Source organism: Adiantum capillus-veneris, chromosome 1 (assembly GCF_014529385.1).
Source record: "Adiantum capillus-veneris isolate H3 chromosome 1, ASM1452938v2, whole genome shotgun sequence".
Taxonomy (NCBI): domain Eukaryota; kingdom Viridiplantae; phylum Streptophyta; class Polypodiopsida; order Polypodiales; family Pteridaceae; genus Adiantum; species Adiantum capillus-veneris.
The window spans coordinates 62,481,457-62,496,911 of NC_140931.1; the positions used below are offsets into that span (position 1 = coordinate 62,481,457).

The 15,455-nt window shown below is 43.9% G+C and overlaps 1 protein-coding gene across 4 annotated transcripts in view; it reads right to left on the reverse strand.

Moving 5' to 3' along the window:
* Positions 1-15,455, reverse strand: part of LOC147464889 (calcium-dependent protein kinase 1-like) — a 68,694-nt gene that overhangs the window by 15,196 nt on the left and 38,043 nt on the right. For all 4 annotated transcript variants that reach the window (XM_086516997.1, XM_086516992.1, XM_086516986.1 and 1 more), the window contains 4 exons: positions 11,104-11,247; positions 10,872-11,024; positions 10,597-10,712; positions 10,191-10,358 (listed from right to left, as the gene is read on the reverse strand). In XM_086516997.1, the coding sequence (XP_086373123.1) occupies positions 10,191-10,358; positions 10,597-10,712; positions 10,872-11,024; positions 11,104-11,247 (581 nt within the window). The remainder of the gene's footprint in view (positions 1-10,190; positions 10,359-10,596; positions 10,713-10,871; positions 11,025-11,103; positions 11,248-15,455) is intronic.

Sequence of the window (15,455 nt, forward strand, 5' to 3'; positions counted from 1 at the left end):
GTCTACATAGCAGAGATATATATACTTTTGAGTACGGAGGATCCATGGAGGCCTTTGGGAGAGCTCACTTAGATCTTCATTGAGACTCTATACACAGCTGCGGTGAAATCTTTCCCCCAACCTATAGTGAGACGACATTTTGGGAGCATGCCCCATAACAGTTGGTACCATGAGGAATGCAAAGAGATGAGAGCTCGATTACAAACAGAGGTTGCTACTGGGGTGACCACTCAGAGTCAGTCACGTATCATCTGCCGACACCTTATGTGAAGGAGAAGCGAGCATTCTTGGCACAGCTTGAGAGAGACATGTACAAGCTATTCTTAAATCAGGATTCGGGAAGGCCTGGAGGATGCTTCGAGAGCGTTCCAGACTTGTCGATATTACCTAACTAGAGACTTGGGGGGAGTATGCAACCTCACCATTCACCATGCCACATCAAGCCCTCTTGCCCAATCCCCCACAGCCATGCCCACCCATTTGTACCTTCTTTACCACAGAGATGGTAAAGAAGGCCATTGACAAGCTAAGTACAAGGAGATCACAGGACCATGACAGTCTAGTAGCAGAGCACTTTATACATGCCAAAAACACGGTAGAAAATCTACCAACTCTCATGACAGAGCTATGTGTGAGGGATTTCCTGACACTTAAAGTGTCCACGATCATGCCAATATCCAAGTCTGGCGATCTCAATTCGCCGAATCACTATCGCACTATTATGGTTGATCACTCCTAGCTAAACTCTATGCATCTATCTTGGAACATAAGTTGAGGAAGCAAGAAATCAAGAAAAGTGGGCAGTCTACAAAGAAGGAAAAGCCATCATTAGAGACTTTGTCAACAAATCACGTCCCAAAATAGCAGATTATGAGATTAGAGAAACATGATTGTCTATCTTTTATTCTTTCTATGGAAAGCATGGGTGATACATGTTTGTAACGGTAAGCTCATAACCATGGAGCTCTGAGCTACTGAGGTAGTTTTATTTTATTTTTCCTTTTGTTGAGCTGGAAGACAATGTAGAAGATGTACTTTGATTTGTCACATAGGTCGGTTTCGGCCTCCAGTGGACGTTAATCTCTCTCTCTCTCTCTCTCTCTCTCTCTCTCTCTCTCTCTCTCTCTCTCAAAGGGGAGAGCTCTCATACTACGCTTCCCCTCGTTGGAAGAGAAGAAGGAATTCTTGAGGAAGAGGCCTACTCTCAAAAAGAAAGGTATTTTCCTCGGTGATGACCTGACTCTCTCACAATTCGTACATATGAGAGAGGTAATGCCAGAGATTACAGCGGCAAGGGAGAAGGGAAAGATAGCCTTCTACAGAGATGGACGGGTGGTGATTTTAGAGCGGCGCAATGCATGACGGTGCGAGACCTATGGGACCACACTGAAGATGGCTACCTGGAATTGTAATGGGTCTATGAGGTTGGACGTGGGTGCATTTGAGGACAGTTTCAAAGACAAGGATATTGTATTCTTCTTAGAGACTCATCAGGCCCCTCGATAGGTGATGCCACAGGTGGTGGGATACAGATGGGAGACAACTCACAAGACAAATGCGAGATCTGAGCATGGGAGTAGAGGTTCAGGAGGAGTAGCACTGCTATTCAGAGAGGAACTACAACCATTACTGCATATTGTACGAAGAGATGATCATGCTAGATATATGTGGGTGAGACTGAGAGCTGACACACGTCGATTCCTATATATTTCCATATGTTACTTTCCTCCCAGTACATCAGTGTATGCTGCATCCAGAGGGCAGTCGCCTTTCTCTATTCTAGATGATGACATATGGGAGTTTTCTAGGGATGGTGATATCATTCTCCTAGGGGACTTCAATGCCCGAACGGGCAACTCGCAGACAGTCTTCTACGACACTTCAGATGAGATGCTTAGAGAGTTGGATGTGGGTGAGCTGGGGCTTGACAGATGCTTAGATGATAGAGAGCAGACGGAGTATGGAAGATACCTCATGGAAATGACAACTACTGTGAGGATTCTAGGTGCTAATCCTTAATTAAGTACTTAAACTCATGATTAAGACTTAAGAAACTTGAACTGTACTCGGAACAAGACTTATAAGACTGTGTTTGATTGATTGAATGTCTGATACAAGGGCTCCTTATATAGGAGACGAAGAGACATAAATGAAAAGACATGTCTCTTGGTGAAGAGACACGACTTCAGACGTAAAGACACATCCTTTCGGCGAAGAGCTGCAACCATTGGGCGAAGAGTCGCACCCATAGAGCGAAGGGGTGTGACCAGTCGTCGAAGGAGTGTGGCTTTTGGCGAAGAGACACGTCCTTTGGGTGAAGGGGTGTGACCATCCAAGCGCAGGGGTCCTTCTTGGCATGGCACTTCGCGTATCTGCAACTAGGAGTAGATGTATTGCTGTTAACATAGTCACAATCGTGACATTCCCTCCCATTTAAAATGAGAGCCTGTGTCAAAGAAATGACTTCTGATGTTGATAGAACTCTGGAAACTCATTGAATCTTCGAAAATCTTCAATCTTTGAGTTATCGGAAACCTTTGTCTTGAACCTTTGCTTCTTGCGAAACCTTTTTGCTTTGACTGCTAAATCCCATGTCATTGCATTATTCAAAGACTTTTTAGAGGAATCTGGCTTAATCAGGTTGACTGCAACAAGAGATTGATCTTCAAAATTCTTCATGCGACGTAAGATTTTTGGTTCAAAATCTTCCAATAATTGTGAAATATTTGGGGAAGAGGAAATCTTCTCAAGGTACTCTTCAGATGGGGTGACTTCAATTTTAGTAATCACTGGAAAGGACTTTGGCTTGAGACTGTAATCATCTTCCAATAATGAATCCCAAAATTCTTCAGAATCATCTTCTGGAACTGTAACTTCATGACTTGTAATTGGCATATCATCATCTAGTAAAGAATCAAAGAAAGCATAGTCGTCTTCAGACTCGGAATCTACCACTATATCTTTATCTTTGTCTTCATCAATTGATTCGGGAGAAGTTAATGAATTCACAAATTCATCAATAATAATATCTACATCTGCATCGGAAATCATATTCTCTTCATAATCCACTGTATCATGCTGTTTGCAATTGACTAGTACACGTGAGGCTTAAATCACTCTTTCCGCATGAGAAAGCCCGTGTAAAGTCAATTCACGTCCATCTTTGAACAAATTGATAGTATGTCCTCGAAAGCTAATTGCTGGATTATATTGGAATAACCAATGCTGACCGAGAATCATGTCGTAATAAGATAAAGGCATGACTTCAAAATCCAGTTGATCTGCATAAGTTTGAATCTTGCACTGCAACTGTCGAACTGTCTAATCACAAGTCAAAATTGATCCATCTGCTAATTCCACATCATATAAGTGAGATGTCTTCTGAGTTGGTGAGCCAAGCTGTTGAACTATCTGAGTGCTGACGAAATTATTCGAGCATCAGCTGTCCACCAAAATATTGATGGAGCGACCATTGAGTGTTCCAAGAAGGCTCAAAACTTGCTTTGAGAGAGGCTCCAAAACTGAAGAATTGCACTGAGCATGCTTCATAAGAATACTCGTATTCTCTGAGATATGAATCGTATTGACCACTGATTTTCCTTTATGCTTAGCAGAATCTGGTTGTTCAGAGTTCGATGATGTTTCCGCGTTGGAATTTCTTTTCAAATTAGACGGATTTGGTCTCTTTGGACATTGATACCATCTATGGTCACCACTGCAAATTGTACACAATCCTTCCTTCTTTGAAGTCGAAGATCCATTTGACGAAGAGCCTTGCTGAGGATTAGAATGCCCATCTTGAGAAAAATCACGTCCTTTACCACGATCAAGTGGAGGAACAAGTGAAGAAGATCTGCTTTCAGATTGTCAATCTTGAGAATAGAACCTTGAAGTTGAATAAGGTTGCGTTGCTTGCTGTCTGAACTGAGACTGATGTTGCTGACTTTGGCTATAGTTGTCTCTACGATCGCGCTGTGAAAAGCGAGCGCTATTTGAAGATCTGTTACCTGGGAGAAAATTCCGTGCAGGGCGCCGATTATCGCCAAGACGCTCCACATAGGCAATTGCAGCATCCAAAGTGGTAGGGTTGTATTTGTGCACATCGTCCTTCAGGTTGGGTTCGAGTCCTTCGATAAAGCTGTGAAGTTTATCAGAGGGACTAAGGGTCTCTATCTCCAGAGTTAATCTTTGAAACTCTGTGATGTACGCGGCCAAGAAACCTGTCTGGCTCAGGCGGCGAAGAGAGGACCGGGCATGAAAATCCGCATTGGCAGGTTCGAACGCTTTGCGAATAGCACGTCGGAATTTATCCCAAGAAGGTGTGTGTTTACCATCAGCAACCCGTCATTGCCACCAAAGAAATGCTGTGTCCTTAAGCAGAGAACTAGCAAGTGCACCTTTTTTACTCTCGACCAAGTCCGTGTTCGATAAGTAGATCTCCATTTTGAACAGCCATTGGTCCAACACGCGCTTGTCGCGGCGACCAGTATATGGTTCCGGCAGTTTAACACCAAGCTTCTTCTTCTGTGTAACATTAAAAATTTTATGAAGTAATTGAAGTTCGCGATTGTCTACCTCTTCAATTGGATCTGGTTCGTTTGGTTCGTCCACTGAAGCTTCGGAAGAAGGTGTTGAAGATGCTGCATTTGTAGTTCGAGAAACAGCAGGTCGACTTCGAGAAGTGTTTTCCGTGTGCATCTCATCCAAGCGAGTGTGAAGTGATGCGAGGCTTATGGAAAGTGTGGCCATCTGCTCCTTAATAAGAGTAAGAGCATAGTCAGATTGACCACCTCCGTCCTGAGAATTCGGCATGGTTACGCCTCAAAAGGAATTCTCGAACAGGTATAAGTTCTGGGTCGGGAACAGGTTCTGGGAATTGGAGCTGGAGAATCCAGAATAATAATAACCTTTGGTTCGGGTGCTGCCAATTGTTCGGGTTCTAGAGTATCGGGAATAAGTATAACTTCTGGCTGTGAGTACGGAAATTTACCCGCAAAATTTCATCGGGAAAAATCTGCGTAGTGGTTCGCGTCGGCCATGTGTGCGAAATATCTTGCGCAGTAGGTGCACACAGAGCAGAGCAAGGGAGACGCAGCGTATTTTTATAAAGGTAAGTTTACGTGAAGAGGCTTTCACATGGAGTTTTTTGTTTTTTTTTAAATATGGGTGTTTTCACATGGGGTTAAAAATTTGGGTTAATTTGGGGGAGGCCGGTCAAGTGTGGCCGGCCACTTGAGGTTTCAATAAATTTGGGGCATCTTTGTAAAGGTCACGTTGCCTGATTTTTGTTTTACGTAGAGAAATTTCAGTAGCGCAGCCCAGCCCAGCCAGCGATTTGTGTGAAAACCCACTCGTAAGGTTATTCCAGCGCTGCACACAGCCCAGCGTTTCAATAATTTCAGCCCATCTTGACATTTTCAGCAGCCAGCGATTTCAGCAAATTGAAGCGCTGTGCAAATGGATGCAACTCTTCACAAGGGAGTGTCCGTTCGAGGTGAAAAGGCACCAGGGATCAGGCTCTGAATTTAGCGTTCCAGCAACCAAGGGTGTATGTACGTGTGTCCCTTGTAGGCAAAGGGGTGCGATCATTGGGGAAAGGGTGGCCACATGCCGGCTTGGTGCCCTTTTGCATGAAGGGGTGCGATCACACACACGAAGGGGTACAATCTGGTGAAGAGGCACGTGAAGAGGCCTCCCGTAGGGACTTTCCAGACCGTCACCGGGTACACCACACACATCTGTGTTCTGTCCTGTATCCTTTATGTATATAATTGGAACAGTATAAATTTAAGTTACCTCATACGCGTAGTAGAAGTACACCATCTTTCCTCTGCGGCCATACAACACACGAGGTGAGTGTCGCAGGTAGGGTCAGCAACAGCGAGGCTAGGTAGACGCCAAGTCCAAAGGCCCGGGAAAAAAATTTGCTCTGGTATCACTGTAAGGATTCTAGGTGCTAATCCTTAATTAAGTACTTAAACTCATGATTAAGACTTAAGAAACTTGAACTGTACTCGGAACAAGACTTATAAGACTCTGTGTTTGATTGATTGAATGTGTGATACAAGGGCTCCTTATATAGGAGACGAAGAGACATAAATGAAAAGACACGTCTCTTGGTGAAGAGACATGACTTTAGACGTAAAGACACATCCTTTCGGCGAAGAGCTGCAACCATTGGGCGAAGAGTCGCACCCATAGAGCGAAGGGGTGTGACCAATCGTCGAAGGAGTGTGGCTTTTGGCGAAGAGACACGTCCTTTGGGTGAAGGGGTGTGACCATCCAAGCGCAAGGGTCCTTCTTGGCATGGCACTTCGCATATCTGCAACTAGGAGTAGATGTATTGTTGTTAACATAGTCACAATCGTGACAACTACACATGGATTAGCCATACTTAATGGTTTACAGCGATTTCCTTGAGCAGCCGGTTTCACATGCTTTCCTCACAGACATGGGGCCAGTACAGTGGGTTATGTTATGACACAACCGAGCTTTGTCCCCAGAATTCAAGATTTCACAGTGGAAGCCAGGCCAGTGGACATAGCAGTAGATCATGCTCTCTTGACATTGTCTGTTAAATTTCAATATAGTACAACCCCGACATCAGGAGGTAGGTCACACACCCACTATACATTTACACCAGAGACTGATTTCGTTTATACAGAGGAGATCTGGGATCGTCTATTGGAAGGCACAGCTGGCACAAATGGTACAGGCCTCTCAGTGGAGGAGTGCACCACTCTACTGACTGAGACACTGCATGGGGCTCAATCAGTGGCATGCCCCAGAATAGTTGGTATGATGAGGAGTGCAGAGAGATGAGAGCCCAGCTTCAGAGGGATCTTCTTTTAGGAGTCATCACTTATAGACCGTCTCGGATTGCTTTCCGACGCCTTGTGCGACGGAAGAAGCGAGCTTACCTAGCTTAGATGGAGCGAGACTTATAACAGATGTTCTTGAGTAGGGACTTAGGAGAGATGGCGACTCTTCCATGAGCACTCCCCTCCCCCAGTGATTACTTCACCTGATGTGTGGGGCCAATATGTGACATCATTATATACGGTTCCTGGACAGGAACCCCTTCCAGACCCTTCCAAGCCTTGCCCAGCTACGAGCACTTTCTTTACATCTGAGATGGTACAAAGGGCCATCGACAGGATGAGGACCGGGAAGGCATATGATCATGACGGTCTAGTAGCGGAGCACTTTATACATGCCAGGGATATGCTGATGGAGGTTCTCGCAGTGTTGTTCAATCGTGCCATGTGTGAGGGGTTACCTGAGACTTGGAGGTTGTCTAATATTGTGCCCATCCTCAAGGCTGGTGACCCTACAGAGCCTGGGAACTACCGCACTATTATGGTCAGACACACATTGGCACGGTTGTATGCATCTATCCTCGAGCAACACTTGAGTAATTGGGCAGAGGGCGAGGGTGTACGAGCAAAGGGTTAGGCCGGCTTCAGGAGGGTTTCTCCACTCTTGATCATATTCTGACACTCAAGGCCATCATTGAGGAGGGCAGAGCACATGGGAGACAGATCTATTGTAGCTTTGTGGATTTTCGCAAAGCACTTGACATGGTACCAAGAGCTCGATTGATGCGCAGACTACAGGAGATGGGGGTGCCCATAGAGGTGATTTGGGGGATTATGGCTTTGTACAGATCAGTGATGGGACATGTACGCACTTCGGAAGGGGTTTCTGATTCAGTTCACTCTACTATTGGAGTGAAACAGGGCTGCCCATTGTCTCCTACTCTATTTGGTATGTATGTTGATGAGGTGTCTGATTACATTGACAGAGAGGGTGACCGGGGTGCCCAGCTGGCACGGACGTGGATCCCATTGTTGCTATATGCTGATGATATTGTGCTGATATCTGACTCACCAGAAGGTATGCAACGACATTTGGATGCACTACGCAGTTTTGCAGAGGATAGTGGATTGTGTGTAAACCTAGGTAAAACCAAGGTTATGGTGTTTAACACCACACCGCAATGGGTCAGGAGATCAGTACCTACTTTCAAATATGGTCAGGAGATTGTGGAGTATACAGATGCATACACTTACCTAGGGGTAGTCTATATTGGGCCGAGATTTTCTTTGAGAAGAGCAGCAGAGCCTAGACTAGAGCTGGTGCGGCTCTGGGAGGAATGGAGAGGATGTGTTCGCAGGGGTAGTCTATACTGGGCCGAGATTTTCTTTGAGAAGAGCAGCAGAGCCTAGACTAGAGCCTAGACTAGAGCTGGTGCAGCTCTGGGAGGAATGGAGAGGATGTGTTCGCAGGTTCAGTTCCACGAACCTAGGACAAAGTTATGGCTCTTTGATACTTTGGTTGCCTCTACTATGTTATATGGGGTGCAAGTTTGGGGACCTTCTGTAGGCCAGGATGGGTGGAGGCGTATGGAGAAGCCCTGGTATCTATGATCTCTCGGCTGATTAGAGCCAAGGCTTCCGTACCGCATGATATCATTCGAGTGGGATTAGCTGCCCCCCTATGGAGATTGAGGTGCTTACTAGATCAGTCTCCTTTACACAGACTATGCGATACTACCAGAGACAGATATGCCAGGGTGGCTCTAGAGTCCTCCAGACAATTAGCTCTTAATGGGGATACATCATGCTGGTATACACAGATGGCATCATGGTTTCAGACACATGGTTTCACCATGGACAGATTGCCTCCTTTTCAATACTCTCTACAGGCACCCTTGAGGTCTCGGACGCGGGTAGAGATTAATAGACTCATTCGTCAGGATCTGATCCAGTTGGACACGAGGAGGACGTGGATAGAGCCGATACGGGAGTTGGGCACAAAGATGGCTTTCTATAGAGAGCATCTTCTCCACTTCACGGGGATGATTCGACCTAGCTATATGGACACGCATCTTTCTCATGGTTTGCATTGTGCCATTGGCCAAATACGCACGTCCTCACATCAGCTCGAGATTGAGACTGGCAGATTCAGAGGGACACCAACAGATAGCAGGATATGCCGCTTATGCCATCTAGAGCCAGAGACAGAGCTACATTACATATGTCATTGCACAGTGTACTATGAGATACGAGGCCGTTTTCATTGTCTATTCAGAGAAGGTTTTGGGCCTCTATCTAGGGTCATGAGTTATGAGGATCAGAGATGTCTTAGGCTATATCTACTTGAGTTACACAGGCATAGAGAAGCTTTACTGAGGAGAGCTGAAGAGAGACAACTCCAGAGACAGATCACAAATTTCTTTACACTAGATATTGTACACCCAAAAGAACAGACAGAGGAGCAGCCAACAGTGGAGAGGTCTGCCCGCACTACTGGCATTCTCATAGACCGAGCATTGGAGCTAGGGAGATCTAGACGACTTCGATGGAGAAGAGGAGCTACACAGTTTCAAAGGAGGCTACAACAAAAGATTCGAACCATACTTTTTCGTCGTCCAGAGTGCAGATGAAGATGGATCTCTACTTCCCTCCCATATTGTCTACACATTGTACTGCTTAGTTCACACATTTCACGCCTTTCACCTTTCACACCTATCAGCTTAGTTTAGGATTCCGCAGTATTTATATTCTGTTATCCTAGTTTAATTTATTTTGTTAATCTGACTTCGTATTAGATACACCGCATTGTAACTTTCTGGTCTCATAGGTCACTTTGGCCTTTTGAAGACGTTAATATAACATTTCATTTCATCTCCATCTCTCTCTCTCTCTCTCTCTCTCTCTCTCTCTCTCTCTCTCTCTCTCTCTCTCTCTCTCTCTCTCTCTCTCGCTCTCTCTCTCTGATTTTGTTATATATTTTGGTCTGACAGGTCACGCTCAATAAAAGATTTTCTTGTGTGTGTGTGTGTGTGTGTGTGCGCCCTGCAATAAGTGTCTATGCTCAAAACATCCCCAACTCTTAAGGACAGAGTCAAAACTCCAATTTCTGCAAATTGTTTTCTTACGACCTCCTCAGTGGAATTTCAGATGGAGTCTACAATGCAAACATTTGTCAGTCTGTATTTCAATTTGTGGAATGCTTTCTCATACACTTCTCTTTCAAACAGAATAACTTTTTTGTTGCTTTCAAGACTACTTTTGCAGTCCCAGGACAAATCAAATGGACCTAAAAAGAAGCAAATTATCACCTTCACATATAAACCTCTGTAGTAGGAACGTAACTTGTAAATCCTCAACAGTTTAAAACCTTACCGCATCCAGCAACTGTTTTACTTCAGACTCGGCAAGAGTTGCCCCTTGCTTAGCTAGACCTGCTTTAAGCTCTTCATAGCTGATCATCCCGTTACCATCTGTGTCCATGTTCTTGAACATTTGGCTCAAGCCTGAAATTTCCTCCTTCGATAAGTTTCCAGCTATTACCTGAAGTGTTTGGCACCCTCAAAATGTAAATGTCATGTACTTGGACTTTCATCCCTCCCATCAAATTTCATATTTGGTCAAGTTTGTGTCTAAACACACATTGCCTGATGAAAAGACTAAGGTGAGCTGTTGTATGAAACTTTCTAAAACCCTCCTTGTACAATGATGCAAAACATACAAAGTCAATAGTTGAGGCATTCCAACTAAAACCAGAAATAATCCTATTCAGGTGAATCACCTTAAGAGCAAGCCTTTTAAGCTTATTCATTGCTCTGAATTGCTTCATCCTTGCAAATACTGCACTATCGAGCGGCCTGTCAGAAGCATTACCACCCACACGAACCCAAGGATGGTCTGCAAGAAGAAAATCTTTCCGTGAGTGCATATAGACCACCACGGGAAAAAGTTAGCAGTAGTCATGTTTCATTGCTTCAAAGCTTGTGTAGTGAATGGACAAAAAGCTTCAGGATAATATTGTTTTGATCGCAAAAAATCAACAGTAAGAGCACTCACTCAAAACAGCAGTAGGGGTCCACCGCTCTTTGGGGTCTTGCTTTAATAGATTTTTGATAAGCTCCTTGGCCCCAGATGAGATGTTTGGCCATGGAGCACTTCTTAAGTCAAATTTACCCTTCAAGATAGCATTGAATATACCTTGTTCGGTCTCTGCTCCACAGAACCGTGTTATCCTGAATGAGTAGAGGATGGTACAGCTTCACAAAAAGAGAAATGTCTCTAACACTACCTGCCCAAAATGGGGGTACACCACTCAAAAGAATGTACAATATTACTCCAACACTCCAAACATCTGCCTCTGGACCATAATGTTGACGAAGAACTTCCGGAGCAACATAATATGCACTCCCAACAATGTCCTTGAGAACATCACCTGTTAGAAAGAGCTCTCTCTCTCTCTCTCTCTCTCTCTCTCTCTCTCTCTCTCAGCCGTTTTTTGACCTAGTAGACAGCAGTTCACTCTTTTGACCATAACTTGCTCATCCGAACTCCGATTTAGGTGATCTATAGCCTCAATCGAAGAGCACGAAGCCCTCTACACATTGATGTAAAGACAGAATTTTTCTGTGTAATGGAAGGCTTTGCTGTAACAGCATCTCAGAACTGAAAAAACTGTCAAAACTTTGCGTTTTTTGTTGCCGACTTGAAGGCAATGTCAGACAAAACTCGCAAGGGTGGAAAAGCCACACTCGCCATGGAGAATGATGCAAAATCTCCAAGGAATTTGGATGCTAATCCAACCACATCATCTACAACAACGGAAGCAATGATCATGGCTTACTTGATCTCGTTACAAGAAACCATCAACAAACAAGGTGAAAAGTTGCGCGCACTTGCAATGGAGAATGGTACTTTAAGAGTTCTCGTTGTGGAGAATGAGCACCTCAAGAAGGTTCTTGAAATGCAAACACCACGCTTGATGCATCTTGAGAATGAAGTTCAAGAATGTAAACGCTCTCTTGTTGACATGAATGTATTGAAAGAGAGCTTGAGCAAAGTTGAGAGTGATCATGTATTGAAAGAGGAAACAATAGATACAATACGACATGATGTATGTGAGATGAGAAATGCATCCAAATCATGGGCTGATATATGTAAGGATAATGTGGTTTCTACATCTCCTATCACGCAAGCCGTTGTCCAAGCAAAAAATGTAGAGAATGTGGACACTCAAGAATTGCACGAACGACAAAAACGCTCAAAGAACATCGTCATTCGTGGAATCAAGGAGGAAAGCATGGAAACACCCCAATCTCTTGCAGTTGCTATTGAAGAGTTTTTTGCTACACACTTTGGCATGTCATGAATCATGGCTTATGGTGCACATCGAGTTGGAAAACAAGGAGTCCCTCGTTCGGGAGAAAGACCTATTGTATGTACCATGGCTGATGAGGTAAAGAGAAAGATCATCCTTGACAATGGTTGGATCTACCTCAAAGGAACAGGTTGTAATGTATATGAGGATCGCACTATTATGCAACAAAATATACGTCGCAAAGCATATGAGGAAAAAAGCAAGAAGGTTAAGGTATCACCTCAAGAAGAAAAGCCACTTAAGGAGGATGCAAGTCCACCCAACAAATAGGGACACATGATCTATGAGACCAACTCACGCTTGCGAATAAGCTTTTGAAATTGTAACGGGTATCCATGGAATGCGGGAATTGGCATTGATGAGCTTACCAATGACTCCGCTGTGATACTTCTTGTCGAAACATGGGAGCATGATGCGCAACGAATTCTTGGATTTGACAAATACGATGTGCATTCTTTGATGTGGGCCAAAAATGCAAAGCAACGAAGAGGCCAAGGAGGCGTAGCATGTATGACCAAAAAAGGTTTGAAAGATGTTTCCATTGTCAAAGAAGATAAGTATAAACGCTACTTATGGTTGAAAACCAGCCCACCAAATGGTCAAGTCATGTTTGTGGCCGGTTGCTACATTCTTCACTATGACTCCAACTTTTATGCTTGCTTGAATATGGATAGAGATCAGCCCTTTGTTGAACTAGAGGAAGACATTGCTCATTACAAGGATCAAGGTGAAGTCATTGTTTTTGGAGACATGAATGCTCGCACAAATATGCTACAACACGACACACAACAAGTAGACATGCCGCATGTCTCAAGAAGAATGGATGACTCATACATGTATAATCGAAGTTCTAATGATGCAAAAGAAGTGGATCACTATGGTAAGTCACTTCTACATATGTGCAATAGTACCGGAATGTTCATTGCAAATGGTGTATCTCTATGGCAAGGCACCAATGACTTTACATGTAGAAAGCACAACGGTGCTAGCGTGATTGACTATATGTTGTTCTCGGAAGCCAGTCTAGAATGCATACAAAGCTTTACACTTGGTGAATGGAATCCGGAATCGGATCATAAGATGTTATGTATTGACCTCAAGTGTGGTAAACGGCCCGAGCATGTAGCCTCCAATCATGATATGGTGGACCAAATGTTAAGCATAATAGAGCATCAAGAGAGCCCAACATTAGAATGCAAGTGGAAAGTTTTCAAAGAAGTAATTTTCTCTTGTGCGAAGGAATGCTTTTCGGTGAAACACATGTCTTGCAAAAGGTCTAAGAAAGGTAGCACCAAGAAGAAATAGTTTGACATGGAATGTAGTCAAGCCCGAAAACACTTGCTAAGATTGGATGCAATCAAAAACAAGGAAGTTTACTTGGAATGTTCACACACATACAAAGCACTTGTTCAAAAGAAGAGGAGCAGGTGGGAAGTCGAAAAACAACTTCTTTTAGCACAAGAGAAAGCACATGCATGTGGCAAGTTTTGGCAAAATCTAAAAGGCAAGCGCGTTGAGAGCTTTGGTGACTTGACTCTTGAGGATATGTATATGCATTGTGAGAATCTCTATGAGCAACCCAATGTTGATAAGATGGAGTGTTGTAGCTCCCTTCCGTTTATGTCTCCTTTCTTTACCATTGAAGATGTATGCCGCGCGCTTGAGAAACTTGCTACTCGCAAGGCAGGTGACCTTCAAGGTGTCAAGGCTGAAATGATTAAATGGACAAGCAAGAAAACACGATATTGGATATGCGATATGTTTAACCTTGCACTTCAGTATGGCATGCCTCATGATTGGAGTGCAAATTGGATCAAACCTTTGCACAAAGGAGGAGATGTAAACAATGTGAACAACTATCGCACTATAATGGTTGGTTCTTTAATGGCAAAGTTATTTGGATGTATCATGGAGATGAAGATAAGTGAATGGGCTGAAAAGAATGGCAAACGTGCACTTGGCCAAGCAGGTTTTCGAAAGCATCATAGCACTATTAATCACCTTGTCACTCTTCGAGTTCTTATGGAAGCGTCTCGATTGAAAGGAAAAAAGTTGTATTGTTGCTTTGTGGATTTCAAGAAAGCTTTTGACATAGTACCGCGAGGAAATCTTTGGAGACGTATGCAAAGCCTTCAAGTGCCGAGAGAATTTATGCATGCAGTCTTTCGCATCTACCAAAAAGTGATATGTCGATTACGTATGGGAGATGGAATTTCAGAATTTTTTGCAAGCACTATTGGTGTCAAACAAGGATGCCCACTTTCCCCAACCCTCTTTGGGCTACTCATTGATGAATTGGAATGCATGGTTCTTGACTTTATGCAGCAAGAAGGCATAGAAGAGGTTAAGATTGGAAATGCGGTGATCATGCTTTTGCTTTATGCCGATGATGTAGTGCTCTTGGCACATACCTTAGAAGATGCACAAAAGCTTATGAGTGTCTTGGAACGCTTTTGCCTACATAGCGGGCTGATCGTGAATGGATCCAAAACCAAGGTTATGCTTGTAAAGACCCTCAATGATGAAAATCCATGCATTGTATATAACAATGAGAAACTTGAAGTGGTAGATAACTTCAAGTACCGTGGCCTTGAGGTTCCATCCAATCATAAATGAAAGGATTGTGCAATGCGTCGCTTGGAAGCCGGAAAGAGGGCCTATTATGCATTTGAGAACATGTGCAATGCACGAGAGATCAAGTGTTGGGCTCTCAAAAAGTACCTCTTTGACACATTGGTGACACCGGTGCTTCTTTATGGAGTGGAGGTGTGGGGTGGAAGCATCGGGAAGTCTACTTGGAAAGAGTTTGAGAATGTCCAAAAGCGTTTTCTCACCAACTTTCTCGAAGTCAAGACACAAACACCCTACATGCTCTTACTTCTTGAGTCCGGATTGCTTCCCATTGAGGTCTTGGGCATGCAAAGGGTTGTGGAGTACATGCGTAAGACACAACGTAGCCCTTTGCACCGACTTCCTAGAATCGCATATGAAGCAAGTCAAATGGTTCAAAAGACATGCAAGAGCAAAATACTAAGTTCGGGGTGGATGCTTGATATCAAGAAATGGTTTGGAAGATGGGATGCATGTCACTTGGTCAAGGATGCGTCGATCGACTCCCAAGTTAATGAGGCCTTCTTACAACGCCAATGTATCACGGCTTGGGAGAAATCCGGAGGTTCTCGCTTCAGCCATTACACCACACACGTTGCCCCAAACTACAAATCTCTCTTCTTCTCGGAACGAGGTAACCGAACCCATTCCTACAT